General features: G+C 45.3%; 1 protein-coding gene and 1 long non-coding RNA gene across 6 annotated transcripts in view; one reads left to right on the plus strand and one right to left on the minus strand.

Annotated features, from left to right (window-relative positions):
• The window catches only part of LOC137424434 (tyrosine kinase receptor Cad96Ca), a 50,388-nt gene that overhangs the window by 14,930 nt on the left and 14,896 nt on the right, over window positions 1-20,562 (minus strand). For all 5 annotated transcript variants that reach the window (XM_068111885.2, XM_068111884.2, XM_078775466.1 and 2 more), the window contains 3 exons: window positions 17,428-17,521; window positions 860-1,177; window positions 627-743 (listed from right to left, as the gene is read on the minus strand). In XM_068111885.2, coding sequence (XP_067967986.2) covers window positions 627-743; window positions 860-1,177; window positions 17,428-17,521 — 529 coding nt within the window. The remainder of the gene's footprint in view (window positions 1-626; window positions 744-859; window positions 1,178-17,427; window positions 17,522-20,562) is intronic.
• LOC144891680 (uncharacterized) overlaps window positions 1-20,562 on the plus strand; it is a 38,790-nt gene that overhangs the window by 2,877 nt on the left and 15,351 nt on the right. Inside the window, exon 2 of the long non-coding RNA XR_013623022.1 lies at window positions 3,142-3,212. This is a non-coding gene — a long non-coding RNA (uncharacterized LOC144891680). The remainder of the gene's footprint in view (window positions 1-3,141; window positions 3,213-20,562) is intronic.

The raw sequence follows: 20,562 nt of genomic DNA on the forward strand, positions 1-20,562 counted from the left end.
GAGAGGGCATCTGGAAAGTAATGCATAAAATTGCTCCAAGCTTCTGAATTGAAAACGATAGCACCAACAATAGCAATGTATACATCAATACGTAGGTATAAATATGAGACATTCAATGATGTGAGCGTGGAAAGTGAAAAAATTTAATTTTGAGCACTTAATCGTGCAGAAACCATTGCGACCTGTTCCAAGGCAAGGCATTTTTGAGCAGGCCGAAGCAAAGCTTAAGACCCCTGCGAGGGATAATGGGCTGACCAAGAATAAAGCCCGTTTTTGTTTCAATTAAATAAGCCGGCTAATTATCTTGAAAAGGGGTGTTTAAATGTACCCAAACATCAAATTTTAATTCATGCACTCCTTTGGAGTTCCCTTAGTAGACCTGCAAAGATTTGGGCTGCTCGGTTTCATGGTTTTGCAGTTATGGAGGAGACACACACACTAACTAACTGACTGTCTGACTGACTGACACACATTCTCGTTTATTATTAGAAATTGGTAACTTTGTTAAAGAAGAAACCCTCCTCTTGCCTTTGCAAGGTACTAATACTTGCAAGGTACTCCTTGCAAGGTACTAATATTATACGATATGATCGTATGTACATTGAAAGCATAATATGATCAGTTACCATCTGATGATTGACTGTAACCAAGAAAGCCGATGACGTTGACGTTGCGGCTGAGCATAGTCATCAACCGCACTTCATGCCAGAAATTCACCTCCATAGGTAGCACAGATTGCTCAACTGTAAAAAAAAAGTGAGAATAAAAATTAATATTAAAAACAAAAACATAATCGATTCATCAAGCACATTTATTTAAGTAAATGTAGAAATAAATGAATAATTGTAATCAAATTCACCTTTCAGGACCTTCACAGCCACCAAGGAATGGCCACGAAGTGGAGCTCCCAGAATGTTTGCTGCCCAAACCTTCCCAAACTCCCCTTGTCCCAAAAGCATTCTCAGGGAAAGATGTTCTTGTGGAATAGCCCATAAAGGACCCAGGGCACCACGCAAATGTCTTGCAATCGTTACGTTCTTGTCATCGGTGGTGTTCGAATGGTGCAAGCGCGTTTGTCCGGGAAACAGATCCATTGCCTCTGCTTCTTGAGAATTCATTAACGGCCTCTGACAAAGAAGAAGATTCACTTGACCAAGGTAGGCAGCTTCGGTTTCAACTGCAAGTAAAAGCAAAAAGCTGTAAGGAAATACCTTCTTGCACTATAAAAAAAAAAATAACCACCTTCAGAGGCCATTTTTCCCCGCAAAGCAGGGGTTGGCCTTTTTCGGGAACCGTGGTTGTTGTTTTTTGTCCCCTTTTTGAAGCAATGTTTTTATGGCCGGATGCCCTTCCTGATGCCAACCCTTTTTGCCGCCTTTAACGACAAGCAGGGAATTTACCAGTGAACTGGTACTCAATTAGCCGACCTCAGAAGGACGACAGGCTGAGTCAACCCCCCTGGCGCTAATTCAGCGATCGACCGGGATTCGAACCCAGGATCCTAGGTATCCTAAGCTGGCACCCTAGCTGCTAGCCCAACACCAGGGTTGTAAATATTATCTTGTAAATTGTATTGTATCAATTGTATTGTATTGTATTGTATCAATGTTGTAAATTCTTGCACTGAAGTAAATATTATCAGAAGTTTATTGGGGAAAAGCTTGCAATGAATCTGAGATCCATCATCCAAATAAAGAAAAGTATGGTGGCCGTCCATCTGTCTCTATTTCTATTTTAGTTTCCCATCCCCTCTCTCACTGCATCGTGCATTGCCATCAAACTGTGTAGGCCCAATTAACAACGTCGAACAATTCTGCTTATGGTATTTGAATTTACCACCAACTCCTCCATTGATTTTGTTCCTCCCAGCTAAAAGTACATTTTCACCATAGGAGGGACTCCTCCTGTAGAATATTTTAATGAGTATTATGACGTCACCGGTCACGTGGTATGGGTGCCACCTTGGAAAAACCAAAAAACTTTGCACCTCTATATCTCAAAAACCGCTGCACAGAAATAATTGACACAGGTCTCATCACAAATAACTCTCCAGGCGGAATATCATATGTGAATGATGACGTCATAGGTGCCGCCGTTATGACGTCATAATTCGACAAGTAAAAAAACTTTATCCGATCAGGATGAAATTTCTTGAGCATCTTCTCGGTATAAATTTATGCGGAAATAAAACTATAATGACGTCGTTGGTCACGTGGTTCGGACGCCATATTGTTTTGAGTGAAAAACCACTAAAATCAAATGATCTCCTAAACGACTGAACAGATCGAGGCCAAACTTTGCAGGCAGAGTCACATACCCATGACGAACAAAAAAGTCAGCGAGCATGACGTCATGCGTCCCATGGTTTCGGAGTTATGACGTTTTTAAGCATAAACTTTTAAAACCTAGCTCCCCCCTCATTTTTGATCCTGTCGAGGGGAAACTTCACAGATGTGTTCAGCATATCGGTCTACTAAAATGACCTTTTGTATTGAAATTTGCGATAGGTCACGTGGTTTTGCAGATACAAATAATGAAACGAATTTTTTTTTTTATAACTATTGAACCGCTTCATTGATCGACGTGTAACTTTATATTATATTAGAGGTAATGAAGTGTAACATGTGTGCAAAATTTCAAGAGGATTGGATGTACGGTCTGGAAGCCAGAAGTTGTTATTGCGTGAAGAAGAAGTCATCTAGTATGGGCATGGAATTCATTATCACGCTGCACATGACGAGCAGGAAAAGTATGGAGCGACCTCACGGGGTCATTTTGACCTCAAATAAAATTCTGATTTCAGATTTGTCGATCGCTGAGGTATATTAACACACGACCAAAACAAATTTGGCGAAATTCTGACTATTTTTGACGAAAATATAACATTTGTGTCTGCATTTCAGGAAAGTAAAGTGTGTGCCATGTCAGCATTTTAAAAATTGAAACGTGGCTCATTGTAAATAACTCCATATGGGGAATAGGTGTTGTTAACGATGACGTCATTGGTGCCATAATTATGACGTCATAATTCGACAGGGACAACGCTTTGTCTGATCAGTTTGAAATTTATTGAGCATGATCTATGCGACAATTATTTAGAGAACATAAATTTATGATGTCATCGCTCACGTGGTTTGGCAGCCCCATTGGATCAAAAAAAAAGAAACGTTCAAAAATAGAAGAGTTGGCTCACACCAAGTTGACTGCGCAGGGTAAGTATTCTATGAATACCATCTAGTTGTTGGTATTGCATTGCTCTCCCATCAAATCCCATACCATCCCATCACCTGTCCTTGAGTATATCAGCTGAGTGTGTGGTGCTTATGTTACCATCCATTATGTGATTGTTGTTGTTCTAAGGTCACCCTCTCCTATCACATCTCATACCATCCCATCATCCATTCTTGACGAGTATATTCGCTACTGTGCCTAGAGTGGAATGAATGATAACTTAACCGTGTTTTCTTGCAAGTGAAGAGAATTATCAATAATATATTAATAATTACAGTCACTGAGAGTTCCTTCTGTATCTACCTGGTCCACTTGCATGCTCTCCTGCCCCCATTCCTCCCCACACCCATTGTTTGTCCACCTCCCTCTGTCTTGGCCTTCTACTCTGCTATTCATGATTCCCCCTCTCTCTATTGTTCCTTTTGTCATGTTGTGTCCTGATCAGTTCAATGTATCAGTACTAGCTCTTCCAAGAGCCTTGACTCTGTATACAAATATATATTTTAACAAACAGGAATAAATTCCTGTATAAGGCAAGTGTGAAAAAATTCTTACTCAACCCAGGCCTCGAACCCACGGACCTCATCACTTACGTGGTGACAGCCCACTGAGGTATTGAGTCTTTGGGATATCCTCAGAGATTTATATATATTTATATATGTACATTATGTATACAACAATAACAACAACAACAACAACAGGCATTTTAAGGCAATTTTCCCTGCTAGAGCGGGGGAAAGCCTTGCTAGAGCGGGGGGAAGATCCATGACAATCTTCTCCATTTTGCCCTATTTTCTACATCTCCCCTTGTTAACCCCCTTGCCCACATTTCTTCTTCCACCACCTTTAGCCAAGTCTTTCTCGGTCTTCCCCATCCTCTAATTCCTTCTACATTCATTTCCATCACTCTTCTTAACCAGTCACTTTCATCCTTCCTCGACACATGACCAAACCATCTCAACCTGTTTCTCTTCACAGCATCAATCACAAGCTCTTTTCCCATCATTTTTCACAATTCATCATTTGTCTTCCTCTCTCTCAACGATACTCCACACATCCACCGAACCATTCACATTTCCACCCTTTCCAGCCTTCGTTGCTGCTCTACATTCATGACCCATGTCTCACTCCCATAAATCATAACACTTCTCACACATGCAGCATACATCTTTCCCTTCAGCTTCAACGACACTCCACTCCTCATCAGCACGCCACTCAGTTCCCGAAACTTCTTCCATGCACATCTCACTCGAGCAACCGTCGCCGAGTCTGATCCACCTTCTCCATTCAGCATGTCTCCTAGTTAGCAAAATGTTTTCACACCTTCCAGCTTCATGCCGTCTCTAAGATCCAACTCAACATTTCCTCCATCTGCAGCTCCCTCTGTGCACACCTTACACTTGAATGTAGCTGCCACACTGGTTAATGACCCTCTCAGACCACTACATTTTTGATGAACCCACTCAGCGCACATTGTACATTGAATCTAGTTCACTCCGACACCCTTCCTGCACACAGCACACGGCCACTTCCCAGTTCGTTCCACCTCACCACATGCTTTACCACTTGCCATCACCTTCGTCTTTGCGATATTCACCTTCAGACCTTTTGTCTCCATATATTCCTTCCACTTGTTCATCTTCTCCTTCAGTCCATCCATACTCTCCTCAATCAACACCAGATCATCTGCATACAACAACTCAAACGGTAAACCCTCCTTTACGTTCCGAGCCAGCACCTCCATCACAGTTACAAATAGTAGTGGACTTAGTACTGACCACCAATGCACTCCCACCTTCACCTCAAACTCACCACTGTTCCCATGCTTCGTCCTTGCAGCTGTGCGCGGTCTTTTGTACATTGCCCTCACTACTCTGATAAACTATTCCTCCACTCCTAACTTCCTCAATGCCCATGTCACTACTTCGCGTGGAACCATATCGAATGCTTTCTCCATATCAACAAACCCAAGAAACAACTTCTTCCTCTTCTCCATGTACTTCTCCTGCAACTGCCTCACAATAAAGAGCGCGTCTGTCATTCCTCTTCCTGGCATAAATCCAAACTGAATTTCGTCAATCTTCACTTTCTTCCTTATCCTCTTCTCCAACGCCCTTTCCAATACCTTCATTCCATGCTCGAATAACTTTATCGCTCGATACGAGCCACAGTCCAGAGGGTCACCTTTCCCTTGTATAGAGGGACGAGGGTACTCAGTTCCCAATCCACTGGAATGCGGCCTTCTTTCACCACCAGATTACAGATCTCTGTCATTCTCTTCACATCCAACTTCCCGCTGCCTTCGACATATCTCCCACAACTCCCGTCGGCCCTCCCGCTTTTCTAATCTTCATTGCTTTTATCGCTTTTTTATTTTTTTATTTTTTTTATTGCTTTTATCGCTTCCTCAACTTCCTTCTCAGTTTTCTTCTCTGCCGGTCCTAAAACTGGGTTACTCTCTATGTTGCCATCCCAATCATTCTCTGCATTCAACAGCATTTCCATCTATCTCTTCCATATTCCTTTAATTCCATCTGGGTCCACAACGATTTGTTCCACTTCATCCTTCGAGCAACTCACCCCCATCACATCACACCTCTCTTTCGCTATCTGCTTTGCAGTCCTGAATACCGCTCTCTGACCCTCTTAAGAATCCAAGCGTTCTCCGAACATTTTCCTATATGCCTCCTGCACCTTTGCTACCTCTTTCTTTGCAGCCTTAAAACTTTCATGCTCTGTCTCTTCTGGTAATTTTTATACATACATACATACATACATACATACATACATACAATCTTCGTTGTAGGCTTCATGCACTTGTCTGCACACTCGGACGTGGCCATTTTGACGATAGACCAGAAATCTAGACTCGTCACTGAAGATCACGTGATTCCAGTGTCCTGGCTGCCATTGACGGTGCTCTCTGGCCCACTCCAATCGGCGCTGGCGGTGTTGTCTGGTCAGACGTGGCTTTCTCAGGGGATGCCTGGCACGATAGCCTGCTTGAACCAGTCGTTGGTTGACTAGCCTTCTGGATACAGGCACATTTGTCAGTTGCTGCCACTCAGCCCTAAGCCGATTAGCTGACTTGGTACAGCCATTGCGGACTAACCGGTGCAGCTGGCGATCATCCCTCCTTGTGGTTCTGCGGGGACGTCCTGGCCTCGGTATTGGAGTAGGGACACCCCTCTGAGCATTTCGTTTCAGGATATTTGACACCTGACCTTGAGTGATGCCATACTGCCAAGCAATAACACGCTGTTTCATGCCGGAATTTCGTAAAGCCACCACTCACTGACAAACAGCATTGTCGAGTTGATGGACCATCTCCAGGGGAAGCGGCAATAACTTTTGTAGATGTGCAGCAGTTGTTTTACACGAATACAGAACACAACAACCCTTATATACCCGATTGTGAAGCCAATCGTCAAATGTACCTGTCCTTACATTTTGTCACGCCACCTGTGATATAATCCTGATATTGACTTCTTGCTGCGACAGACAATCAGTGACATGGTTCTTTTAACAAATAAATCACAGAAGCATAAAAGAAACTCACCAGATTGATATACCGAGTTCAGAAAGTAAAACCAAGTCAAGAAAAAAAAAATATTCCATATTAAATGCCAAGTCTGCATATATATATATATATACATATATATATATATATACATATATATATATATATATATATATATATATATATATATATATATATATATATATATATATATATACTGAAACGCAAAAGAAATGTACCACCTTTGAAACCTTTAAATATCAACAATAACACTGCGTGTAGTAAATGTGTGAACTTATTTGTGGACAATAGTGTCCTCACTGTCAGACAAAATGGTCATGGATGGTCACTTGAACCTTCAATGGTCACTTCATAGCACAGCTGTTGAACAGCTGTTTTTACTGTCAGTGATTAGCCAAGGGGTGCGGGATGATTTTAATGAGCTGCACGTGATGTCTTGATATTGGCTTTAAAAAGGCCAGTGCAAAATGGGCATTTTGACCGAAATATTTGACCATTTTGACCAACTTCAAAAAGACCGAAAACGCAAAAGAAACTTACCACCTTTGAAACCTTTAAATAATAACAATAACACTGCGTGTAGTAAATGTGTGAACTTATTTGTGGACAATAGTGTCCTCACTGTCAGACAAAACGGTCACGGATGGTCACTTGAACCTTCAATGGTCACTTCATAGCACAGCTGTTGAACAGCCGTTTTGACTGTCAGTGATTAGCCAAGGGGTACGGGATGATTTTAATGAGCTGCACGTGATGTCTTGATATTGGCTTTAAAAAGGCCAGTGCAAAATTGGCATTTCAATCAACATGCCACGATTGTCAAGGGATAAACGGCAGCGTGCCCTGGGCATGCTGCAAGGCGGACTGAGCTACCGTGAGGTGGCACGTCGCCTTGGCTGTTCACACCAGACGATATCGGCCCTGGTGGACAGAGACACCCTCCACAACTCTGCAGATGACAGACCTCGATCAGGGAGGCCAAGAGTCACCACTGCAAGGCAGGACAGGCAGATGGTCCGAAGTCACCTGCGGGATCGATTCCGTCCAGCATCCCGCACTGCGGCAGAAACTCCGGGGCATGCAAACCATGGATCTCCAATGATACTGCACGAAGACGAATGCATGACTATGGTCTGACTGCCAGAAGACCATACAGAGGCCCCGTGATGATGGCTGCCCATCGCCGCAACCGACAGAGATGGTGCCAGGAGCATCAGCGGTGGACCTTGGCGCAGTGGAACGAGGTCGCTTTCAGCGATGAGTCAAGGTTCTGTGTGGACAGTCCTGATGGGCGTGAGCGTGTCTGGAGAAGAACTGGCGAGCAATATGCCGATTGTTGCGTGCGTCAAGCCAACAGGTGGGGTGGCCCAAGTGTGATGGTGTGGGCCGCCATATCAGGCCGGTACAGGATGCCACTGGTGGTTGTGGATGGGAATCTTAACACCCAGCGGTATGTGGATAACATCCTGCGACCTCATCTGCTGCCATTCCTGCTAGACCACCCAGAACTGAGAACCTTTCAGCATGACAATGCTCGTCCCCATGCTGCTCGCTTTACCACTGCATTTCTCCAAGGCGAGAACATCAACACCATGCAGTGGCCTGCGTTCTCCCCTGACCTGAATCCCATAGAGCACCTGTGGGATGAGCTTGGGAGACGCGTAGTTGGCAGGGCCAGGACATGGGCAGAGCTGCTTCAGACATTGAGGACTGAGTGGGACAGAATCCAGCAGCAATCCATCCAAAGACTGGTAGGCAGTATACGCCGACGATGCACTGCCTGTATCCAAAACAATGTAGGCCACACACGCTATTGAAAGGGGACTGACATTGCACCCTGTGCTGTTCTGTACTGTAGAACAAACTGATGAGATGGTGTATCTTGGTCAAAAACTTGACATGTCATCAATAAAATGCCAATGTTTCAATTAGCAATTGTTGGTTTGTTTTATTTTGAACTGTTACAATTTTATTACATTTCAAACAAGTGATAAGTTTCTTTTGCATTTTCGGTCTTTTTGAAGTTGGTCAAAATGGTCAAATTTTTTGGTCAAAATGCCCATTTTGCACTGGCCTTTTTAAAGCCAATATCAAGACATCACGTGCAGCTCATTAAAATCATCCCGTACCCCTTGGCTAATCACTGACAGTCAAAACGGGTGTTCAACAGCTGTGCTATGAAGTGACCATTGAAGGTTCAAGTGACCATCCATGACCGTTTTGTCTGACAGTGAGGACACTATTGTCCACAAATAAGTTCACACATTTACTACACGCAGTGTTATTGTTGATATTTAAAGGTTTCAAAGGTGGTAAGTTTCTTTTGCGTTTCAGTATATATATATTTTTTATAGTGTTGCGGTTTTTAGAACCTTCACATGTAAATTTAGTCGTAAATTCCCTTATAAATAACCCCTGTGTACATTTCCCCTTAATTGGCTGTTAATTGAAATAATTGCACCCTAGTTAGTCCACATTGCAACACGTAGCGAATCATAGGCCCTTTTCGTAGTTATATCATTATTATGTGTTTCAGGTAAGGGTGTGTTTCCAATAGTGACTCTACATTGCATCAAACAAATAAGATAGTTCCCCTTTCAATTTTCCCCAATCGCCTCTGCCAAGTGCCAGTGACATTTGGGCTGTTTTCGGCGGCATTTGCCGCCGTTGCATTGGGCTGTTTTCTTCACCACCAAAACTCCATTGCCCACGAGGCCAGGATTGGAGAAGAAGGTGGGCGGAGCCGCCACAGCACGGGCGTGGCCCCACCTCGTCATGAAGAGGTGGAGTCAGCGAGCCCTTGCCGACCAACCAGGGCTCAGTGGGCATGGCTTGAGAGAGCGTGGTAAGAAAGATCTGGCAGGTTCAAGAAAGTTCCACGGGCATGGTTATAAAACCCTGGGGGCGAGGCCCGCACCAGAGAGACGCGCAAGGTTTTTGGAGTTGGACAAAGAAGGTTCAAGGGAGTCGCCCCTGCCGTGTGAAGCTACGAGACGCTGCTTCAAACAGCCCCTGCCACGTGAAGCTACGAGACGCCGCTTCAAACAGCCCCTGCCGTGTGAAGCGCTGACACACTGTTTCGAGCAGCCCTGCCGTGTGAACCCGAGTGCGGGAAGTCGGCGGCTGCTCGCTTCCAGCCCTGCCGTTCTGCATGGACCTGAACCTTCTCCTTCCAGCCATTCATTCCTGCCTGCAATTCCCCATTCGTGTACGTGAGTTTGTGCTGTCTGTGTTGTCTGGGGTTCCATAATTAAGCTTGTATAAGGATTTGCGCTGTGTCTTCTTCTTCTTCTGTATATCGCTTTCGTTTCTCTTTTGGTTTCTTTGGTTTTGTACATAATTAATGATAAATACCTGTTCCTCCTTATTCTTGGTTTTCATTCTCGTCCGATCGTCATTGTCTTTTCCCAATTGAGTACCTGTGGCGCGATTTCGGCAGAACCGCTTTTAATCGGGTTTAGTCTATTGCTAACGGCTCGGATTCCGGACTGCTAAACCGCTCGGCAAAATACCATCTTGTCCGGGATTCGAGCGGTAGTTGTCTCCCTGTTTTGCGGAGGGATTGATAAAGGTATTCGGGCTTATACCTGGACCAATAACCCTGATCAATCCCACCCCGCAATAGAGCGTTACAAGTACCAGGACCGGTCGGACGGCCAGCTTAAAAAGATGAGGGGATTAAACACCCCTCAGTAAGGGGAGTGCCGTCCCCTGAATCCATAACAATTGGTGTCAGGAGTGGGATTTGGACCCGAACCAAATTTTTAAGAACATCGAAAAATTTGGTCAAAATTTGGAGCGGCCAAAATTTTTATTAATATCCCAAATTAAGTCGTGCCATGGATGATCAAGGCGGTCGGATGCCGGTGGGGGTAGAAGAAGAAGGGATAGAGGCAGCCCAGGACCCCAGGGAGGAATTGGAGGAGGAACGCGATGAGGATGTGGTAGAGGGGGTGGCAGGCGCACGAGATGGCGGCGCTTCGCACGAGGTTGCAGCACCAAATGGCGCCGCGCACGTGACCGCAGCAGTCGCGCTCGCGGCGCCGATGGACTGGGGCCTATTCATGGAGCAAATAAGGGCCCTTTTGGCCGAGTCAGGGGACAAATCAAGGGCAGAAATGGGAAGTCAAATTGAAGGATTGGAAAGCAGAATGATGGGAGCAATGAGGGACGAAGCAAGGGGTACCAGTAACCAAATTGGGGAGTTGAGACATGACATGGGAAATCAAATCGGGGGGGCTAGAAGCCAAATTTGAGGGTTCAGACAACAAATTTGAGAGTTTAGACAACAAATTTGAGGGGTTAGACAACAGGTTGGAAGGGCTGGAAGGTAAATTGGGGGGCCAACTGGAGGACGTGGGTAATCAAATTGGGGAAATGAAGAATGGGTTAACGGGGTTGGAAAATAGGATGGCAGCGCAGGAAGACAATAGGGAAAGGGTGAAGAATGGGTTAGAGGGGTTAGAAAACAATATAGAAGGCAAATTGAGGGAAATAGGGGAGCAATCCGCCCGGGAAATTAAACAAATGGGGGATCAGATAGAGGAGGTAAAAATCGGGTTAGAAACCAAATTGGATGCCCAAAGGAATGATTTGCGGCAGATGAGGGTGGCATCTACCAAAGAGATGGGAGAGATGGGGGAGGATATAAGGCGCGGAGTGGGCGAATAGGTCGCGGGGGTACGCGAGGAGGTAAAGCGGGGTGAGGAGCGCATGGAGAAAGAGGTGAGGAACAGTACGGCTAGGTTACAGGGGGGCATAGAAGACCTGACGCGGGGAGTAGAGCAGCTGACAGTGGGACAAAAGGAGTTAGGGGAGCAGGTGGAAAGAACACGGCGGTAATAGGAGGGTTGAAAGCGACGCAAAAGGAGATAAAGAAGGAATTAATGGCGACAAAGAAGAAATGTCAGATGGTACACGAGGGGTTGACAAAGAGGTTGGACGCGGTGACAGAGACAATGGAGACGAAGGAACGGGAAGTCAGAACACACATCGAAACGACCGAGGTGGCCTTAGAGGGAGAAATTGAAGGGGCGCACCAGGAAATAAAGGAGGTGAGACAAAAATTAGAGGAAGTGGAAGAGGGGGTAAGTGAAATTAAGAAGAGATGGAGGGAGACTAAAAAGGAGATAAAGGAGGAGGTGATGGAATTGGTGCAAGGTTTGTGCTCACAGCGTGATGATGTGCTTACTGACCAAATAAAGAGTTTGCAGGTGGCGGAGTAGGAGCGGAAGAGAAGAGGTGCCGAGGTGAGTGGCGATATGCTCGGGAATGTATATGGTGTGAGGGGAGATTCAGTGAGCTTGGGTGTTGGTCTAGACCCGGGCGTTCGTGAAAGGCTGTTGGTGAGGTGTGCGACTGGTGCAGAGTGTGTGGAAAGAGGAGGTGTGCAAGGGTGTCCGACTATGGGGTGTGTGAGGAAAAAGTGTGCGCCAAGGAGTGAGTGTGCTGTCGAGAGTGAGGGTAAATGCATGACAGAGTGTGGTGGTGAGAGTGACATGGAGTACGAGTTGGTTGTGGCAGGTGAGAAGGAATGCACACCTGGAATGGAAGAATGCACACCTGGAATGGTTGAACGCGTGTGGGAATGCACACCTGAGTTGGTGGTGATGCGCGTGATTGGGTGTACAAAAGAGTGCACACCCATGGTTGTCACAGAGGATGTGACCGAGGAGTGGGCGCGAAGAGGTGTGTTGAAGTGTGCGAACGACGAGTGTGTGCCAAGGTGTGCGGTGGTCATGTGTGTAACGAAGTCTTTCAGCGGAATGAGTGTACCTGGGTGGGGTGTAAGAGGAAGTACAATAACGAAGTGTATGGAGACACCTGGATGTGTGAGGAGGAAAAGGAACGAGTGGTGTGAGTATGTACGGGGAGCATCGACGCTAAACGGAGCAGCGGTTAGACCGACGTTTAGCCGACGCGAGCCCTCGGTCCGTGCCGGGCTGTGGGTGCTGCGGGAACCAGCGGGGGTCGTAATCACGGCGGTTTCAAAAGAACCGCCATGCGCGACCCAGGCCGGGCCTCGCCCTGCATGGTCGCGTCCACGCTCTGCTAAGCGGAACAGGCGGCCCGGTGCGAGGGAAGGTAGGAAGGGTCGGGACGACGACCCCTTGTGGTTGCGGCGTTCCGGCCGGGCGAGATTGGGCCATCGGGCGGGTGACCGGAAGGCTCCGCGCCGAGGTGGACCTTGGAATCTCTGGCCGGGTAAACCTCCTCCCCTGGACCGAATGCCGGACGGACACAACCGCAGTAGACAGACCACCCGCATTCATTGCTCGGCTTTGCGAAGCCGAGCTTTGAAAATGTAATTCTCCGTACCGAGGCTCAGAATAATGGACGAGTAGGGATAGGGAATATGATTAGCAGTGAAATTTGATTGGCAAAATTTGATGGGTAAATTAATTGGCGTGATGGGCAAAATTTGATTGGTGATGGTGATGTGGAGGAATGGCAACTCTGCCATCCCTCACATATCCGGGCACATGAGCATTAGTTATGGGGTTTGGCAGTGTAAGCTCGCCGAGGGAGGGTTTGGATAATTGTATAGGGACCTAGAAATGACAATAGGTAACGGTAGCGTTAAGTAGCGACATGATACCTGTAGTAGGGGACGTAGGTAGATTAGTTGGATGATAATGACGAGGGAGCGCAATAATATAAGGGGCGACTGGGAAGCGCGAGTTTTAGGAGGGCACCAGGTAGATCAGATGATGCCTTGTGTGTGAGAATCTTTGTGTTGAGCAAATGAGGCAATGCTCGTGAATGGTGCCGTGTGTGTGAAGGAGGTGATGGAGCAGCATATTGTGAAAAGTGTGAGGCGATTGTGAGTTGTATTGTAGTGAATGAAGAAGCCTGGGAGGAAAGGAGGGGGCAAGAGCCACTAGGTGTGTGTGAGCACAGGTGTGCAAGTGAAGCACAGGTGTGTGGAGAATGGTTGGATGAAATGATTGGTCTGGGATACATGGAGTATGGAATGGATGGTGTGGAGTGATTATGGTGGAAAACGTGGAGTGGAGTGGTTGGTGCAGGAGGAGTGAATGGGGAGGATGGACCCCCTTTCACGAATACCCGGGGAGGGTAGTTTAAGAGTTAGGTAGAGGGTATAGGTAAATTGTGGTGGATATTGGCATCTGTGGTGCGTGTGGTAGAATGGTGTTTGGATGGGTGCATTAGTGAAGTGGAAATGGCTGGGCGTGTGGCCTGTTAGTGTGTGTAGTTGAATGGGCACTCCGCCACTGTGAGGATGTCGGCCAGGTGAGGCCGCAGGTGGGCTCTGTGAGCCGGTAGAGTTGTGAGTGGGGCCCGAGGATCCGGTGGACGGACCCGGGTATCCCAGTGCCAGAGAGGGCACCGAGGGGGTAAGTGCCAGGGAGGGCCTTCCCCCAGTTAGGTTATGATAAGGAGTAGGTAAGCTCGGAGGCAACTGTAGTGGCGGAGGTGTGCAGGTGAGTAGACCTGCTAGGGGAGCCACACGACTCAGCCCCGAAATTGTGCGAGGGCACAGGGAGTTGAATCGGGGGAGTGAGACCCCAAATTGGTGAGCGCCACAGATGGTCAGTGGGAATTGGTTTTTCGAACCGCATTGAGTAAGATGGCCAATGGTTTTGCAGGGAAAGACCCCGGGTAGTGTAAAGTGTGTTAATGTTATTTAGGAAGTAGTTAGCATTGGAATCTCCTCGCACCATCTACATCCACTCACCTGGGGTGACGACGGAACTCCACACCATGGTTTGGTATTTTTGTGCAAATGTTTTTGGGAATGTGAGACACATCATGACGTGGGTGAGACATTGTGCTGGTTGTTCCATCTCTTCCTCCTTATGAGGAATTGATGAGGAATTTGAATTGATGGCAAATTTGGTTCGAGGGATTGGTAACGAATTTGGTATTAGGGGAGATATGGGGAGACGAGACGGAGTGACGAATTTGTGAATGTGTAAATTGTTGTGTAGATACGGGGTAAGGGGCGAGGGTAGAGTAGGTGACAGGGGGGGGTGACGTACGTTAGGGACGAGCTTTCTCCGCTCAATCTCCAGGCGCACCTCACCTCTGCATTGCCTTTATTGATGTGTACCCTTGCGCCCTTGCCCTCGCTGACTCTGCTTTGTCTTCCTCCCCCCCCCCCCCCCATGGACCGTGCTCTCTGGGCACTGAGGGAGAGCATGCGGGTGCCGCATTTGTGTGCCCGAGCCCCCGCTGCCAGCTGCCTGGATCGATGCACCACTTTATGGACCGCACGTCTTGCGGCCATGCACCACCATATGGACCACGGTTCTGTGGCCGAGCACCACACTTATGGACCACACGTTTGTGGCATGACCCCTCTGCTGGGACCGGCCACGATGGCCCAGGAAGATCTTGCTTGCGGACCATGGAGAGGTGGCCCCCCTTTTGCCCTACAGGTGGACCACCCATAGTTGGCCCCTGTGGGCCATAAATAAAAACAATGAACACGTTCTGTGCTTTTTTTATTATGGTGCAAATAGGCAGCAAGTCACACAAGAAGAACAACATCAAGAACATCGGCCAGCAGAGGGAGCAGAACAAGAACAAGACCAGCAGTTTGTTTTTATTGTATGTGCAATGTAGCACCGGATGGTGCTTGATTGGTGCTTATGATTGGTGCTTTGGTGCTTGCATGCTCGGGGATGCATTACAATAAAATTCTGCATCCCCGGGCATGTGAGGTGGTGTATCGATGCAGCGCATGCTCTTTCCTCCCTCCCACAGGATTCTTGTTGTTTCCAAGAGAATGACAGGTCCTGGGTTTGCAGTTTTGTAAATACAAATAGTGTCGTGTAAATAATGCTCCCCACCGTAAATGTTTAGTTTGAAAACAATTCCGCAATTCGGTTAATTGTGGGTGCGAATCTGTTAGGCAGGATGCAACATAGCAGGCGGGACATACTTAATTGTGTTTTAAAACTGTCGCACTCAAGGGCAAGGTTAATAGTAGAGGGATATTACACCTACGTGTCACATTAAGTTTAATGTTTTGTCGGCCCAAGAAGTGCCGTGAGGAATGAGGGTGCTGTGTTGCGGTTTTTAGAACCTTCACATGTAAATTTAGTAGTAAATTCCCTTATAAATAACCCCTGTGTACATTTCCCCTTAATTGGCTGTTAATTGAAATAATTGCACCCTAGTTAGTCCACATTGCAACACGTAGCGAATCATAGGCCCTTTTCGTAGTTATATCATTATTATGTGTTTCAGGTAAGGCTGTGTTTCCAATAGTGACTCTACGTTGCATCAAACAAATAAGATAGTTCCCCTTTCAATTTTCCCCAATCGCCTCTGCCAAGTGCCAGTGACATTTGGGCTGTTTTCGGCGGCGTTTGCCGCCGTTGCATTGGGCTGTTTTCTTCACCACCAAACCTCCATTGCCCACGAGGCCAGGATTGGAGAAGAAGGTGGGCGGAGCCGCCACAGCACGGGCGTGGCCCCACCTCGTCACGAAGAGGTGGAGTCAGCGAGCCCTTGCCGACCAACCAGGGCTCAGTGGGCATGGCTTGAGAGAGCGTGGTAAGAAAGATCTGGCAGGTTCAAGAAAGTTCCACGGGCGTGGTTATAAAACCCTGGGGGCGAGGCCCGCACCAGAGAGACGCGCAAGGTTTTTGGAGTTGGACAAAGAAGGTTCAAGAGAGTCGCCCCTGCCGCGTGAAGCTACGAGACGCTGCTTCAAACAGCCCCTGCCGCGTGAAGCGCTGACACGCTGTTTCGAGCAGCCCTGCCGTGTGAACCCGAGTGCGGGAAGTCGGCGGCTGCTCGCTTCCAGCCCTGCCGTTCTGCATGGACCTGAACCTTCTCCTTCCAGCCATTCATTCCTGCCTGCAATTCCCCATTCGTGTACGTGAGTTTGTGCTGTCTGTGTTGTCTGGGGTTCCATAATTAAGCTTGTATAAGGATTTGCGCTGTGTCTTCTTCTTCTTCTTCTGTATATCGCTTTCGTTTCTCTTTTGGTTTCTTTGGTTTTGTACATAATTAATGATAAATACCTGTTCCTCCTTATTCTTGGTTTTCATTCTCGTCCGATTGTCTTTGTCTTTTCCCAATTGAGTACCTATGGCGCGATTTCGGCAGAACCGCTTTTAATCGGGTTTAGTCTATTGCTAACGGCTCGGATTCCGGACTGCTAAACCGCTCGGCAAAATACCATCTTGTCCAGGATTCGAGCGGTACTTGTCTCCCTGTTTTGCGGAGGGATTGATAAAGGTATTCGGGCTTATACCTGGACCAATAACCCTGATCAATCCCACCCCGCAAAAGAGCGTTACAAGTACCAGGACCGGTCGGACAGCCAGCTTAAAAAGACGAGGGGATTAAATCCCCCTCGGTAAGGGGAGTGCCGTCCCCCGATTCCGTAACAATATATATATATATATATATATATATATATATATATATATATATATATATATATATATATATATATATATATTATATATACTATATATATATATATATATATATATATATATATATATATATATATATATATATATATATATATATATATATATATATATTTATTTATTTATATATATATATATATATATATTTTTTTTTTATATATATATATATATATATATAAATATATATAAATAAAACCACCATAATCATCCTCACAGTCCGTTATCTGTAATTGTACCTACCTGGAATAACTTGCATGTTGGGGACAAGTATCTCTCTAAATAAATCAGGTGCAGGCATTAAAGATGGTGTTTTTGTCTTCTCCGTCTTCTTTATCTGCCACAAAAACATCATCTGATAAAGAATATTGCCATTCTAAGTACAAGTAAATAGTATCAGAGACAACAGTTGAAGGTCATCTTACAACTATAAACATTTACTGAGACACACATTCATACCACTTGTAAACTTTAATGACACTTGTGCTTGAATTGTAAAAAAATACATTATATAAACCCAAAACATTTACCGGTAGTAAATTCTTTCACTTGTGAAATGAATAGTAAATGTGAATGTTAAATAATTACTTTTTCTTCTTTGACAAAGGAACCAATCTAGTACAAATAATAAATAATAATAAAATAACAATAATAAAATAATAATAATAATAAAAGAGAATGTGTGTCAGTCAGCCAGCCAGTCAGTTAGTGTGTACGTCTCCTCCATAACAGCAAAACCATGCAATTTAGAGGCCCGAAACTTTACTCGCCTACAAAGGGAACTCTACAGGAGTGCATGGATGAAAACTGGGTCTTTTGGTAAATTTAAACCCACTGGTAAAATGGGTAAAATTTAACCGTCTTATTTAATTAAAACAAAAACAGACTTTATCCTTGGTCAGTCCACTATTAAGCTTTGTTTAGACTTGCTCAAAAATGCTTTGCCCTGGAACAGGCCGCAACGGTTTCTACACGATTAAACAGTCAAAACATTTTTTTTCACTTTCTTCCCTCACATCGAATATCTGATCTTCATACCTACAAATCACTGTATACATCGCTATACATGCCATAGTATGTCGGTGCTATATTGAGATGATGGGTGACTGATGGTGTTTCAGGAGTAGCAATGTGATGGATCGCAAGGCAGCATGACTGAGCCATGTGATTTGGCATGATGGATTGGCAGCAGCTTTCGTGGATGGCTTTCCAGAGGGATGTTGTTGTTCGGTAGGACGACAACATCTGAGATTGGTCAGGGTGTAATATCACTGAACTTAAATTGGCAGCGCTGAAAAGACGGGTTGTGTCGAAAGCGGCTGTATTGGTTCCGGTGTTGTATAATTTGAGGAGGCGACCATGGGCTTATACCTATGTCGAATGATGAATGATGATGAGGTGCTATAGTTTTTGAATTAGGTGCTTGGCGCAATTTTTATGCATTATTTTCCACGATGGCCTCTCAAGGACTAATCACAGGCCTACAGTCATGTGAAAAAGTAAGTACACCCCATGTAAAGTTTGGACTTTTTCAACATATTTCAACATACAGCTATTTGATCTTCATTTCAACAATATTGATAGATAAAGGTGATATAATATAACAAATATCATGAAACATTTACATTTTGTAGTCCATTGTATAATTTAAATGAACATGAATGCAAATTTTGCATGTGGAAAAAGTAAGTACAGCCCTACATTTATCACTACTTCAAATACCTAAAATTAGAATCAGGTGCACCAGCTCAGATGTAAATGATTAGAACATCGTCAGAGAGGATCTTGGAGGAACCTGTCTTATTTAAACCTCAGACATTTAGTTTGGTTTGCTCTTTGTTGTTGAAGTGTGCGGCGTCACCATGCCGAGATCAAAAGAGCTCTCCGAGGCCTTCAGAAAGAAGGTTATAGATGCCTACGAGTCTGGGAAGGGGTTTAAAAAGATCTCCAAACAATTTGAAATCAATAATTCGACTGTCCGGAAGATCATCTACAAGTGGAGAAGATTCCAAACAACTGCCAACTTGTTCAGGCCAGGCCGCCCCAGGAAGTTCGGCCCGAGAGCAGACCGCAAGATGCTGAAAGAAGTCTCGAAGAACCCCAGAATGTCATCACGGGACCTACAGGTAGCTCTTGCCACTGTTGATGTCAAAGTGCACGTGTCTACCATTAGAAAGAGGCTGCACAAATTTGATCTACATGGGAGGTGTGCCAGGAGGAAACCTTTGCTGTCCAGAAAGAACATCAGGGCAAGACTAAAGTTTGCCAATGAACACCAAGGCAAAGACCAGCACTTCTGGAACATTGTGCTCTGGATAGATGAGTCAAATGTAGAGCTATTTGGCCACAGTACCAGAAGACATGTTTGGCGAAAACCAAAGACAGCATTTGACCACAAGAACCTGATACCAACTGTAAAGCATGGTGGTGGAAATATTATGGTTTGGGGCAGCTTTGCTGCATCAGGGCCTGGGCAGCTCACCATCATAGAATCCACTATGAATTCTTCATTGTACCAGAAGGTGCTTGAGGATAATGTGAGGCCATCTGTCGGAAAGTTGAAGCTCAACCGAAGGTGGACCTTGCAACATGACAATGACCCTAAACATACCAGTAAATCCACCAAGGAATGGCTGAAAAGAAAGAAATGGAGGGTTCTGGAATGGCCAAGTCAAAGCCCGGATCTAAATCCCATCGAGATGTTGTGGGGGGATTTGAAACGAGCTGTGCATGCAAGAATCCCCTCAAACATCGCACAGCTGAAAGAATTCTGCACGGAGGTGTGTGCAAAAATTTCTCCCAGTCAATGTCAGAGACTGGTAGACAGTTATAAGAAACGCCTCCTTGAGGTTGTTTCTGCCAAAGGGGGAAATACCACTTATTAGAGCCAAGGGTGTACTTACTTTTTCCACATGCGAAATTTGCATTTATGTTTATTTAAATTATACAATGGACTACAAAATGTAAATGTTTCATGATATTTGTCATATTATATCACCTTTATCTATCAATATTGTTGAAATGAAGATCAAATAGCTGTATGTTGAAATATGTTGAAAAAATCAAAACTTTACATGGGGTGTACTTACTTTTTCACGTGACTGTATATAATCAAAATTTGTCTTCTTATTTGATGGTCTTAGCTGGTGGACTGAATAACCTGCAAAATCTGGAGTGAAATCTGAAAATTTTAAGAAACTGCTGATTCTTATAACTAAGCATATTAATTTAAGCAAAGCTGTCATCTGTCCTGCTCTGTTGTTAGAATTCATACTTCCATGGCATAGGCCATAGGGTGTCACTCTACTGGCACCTGTGATACTTGTAGGAAACCCAAAGATTTGAACCAGGAGCATTACCGACTCTGCAAGGTAGTTC

The sequence above is a fragment of the Myxine glutinosa genome, chromosome 4, assembly GCF_964187855.1.
Source record: "Myxine glutinosa chromosome 4, kmMyxGlut1.1, whole genome shotgun sequence".
Lineage (NCBI taxonomy): Eukaryota > Metazoa > Chordata > Myxini > Myxiniformes > Myxinidae > Myxine > Myxine glutinosa.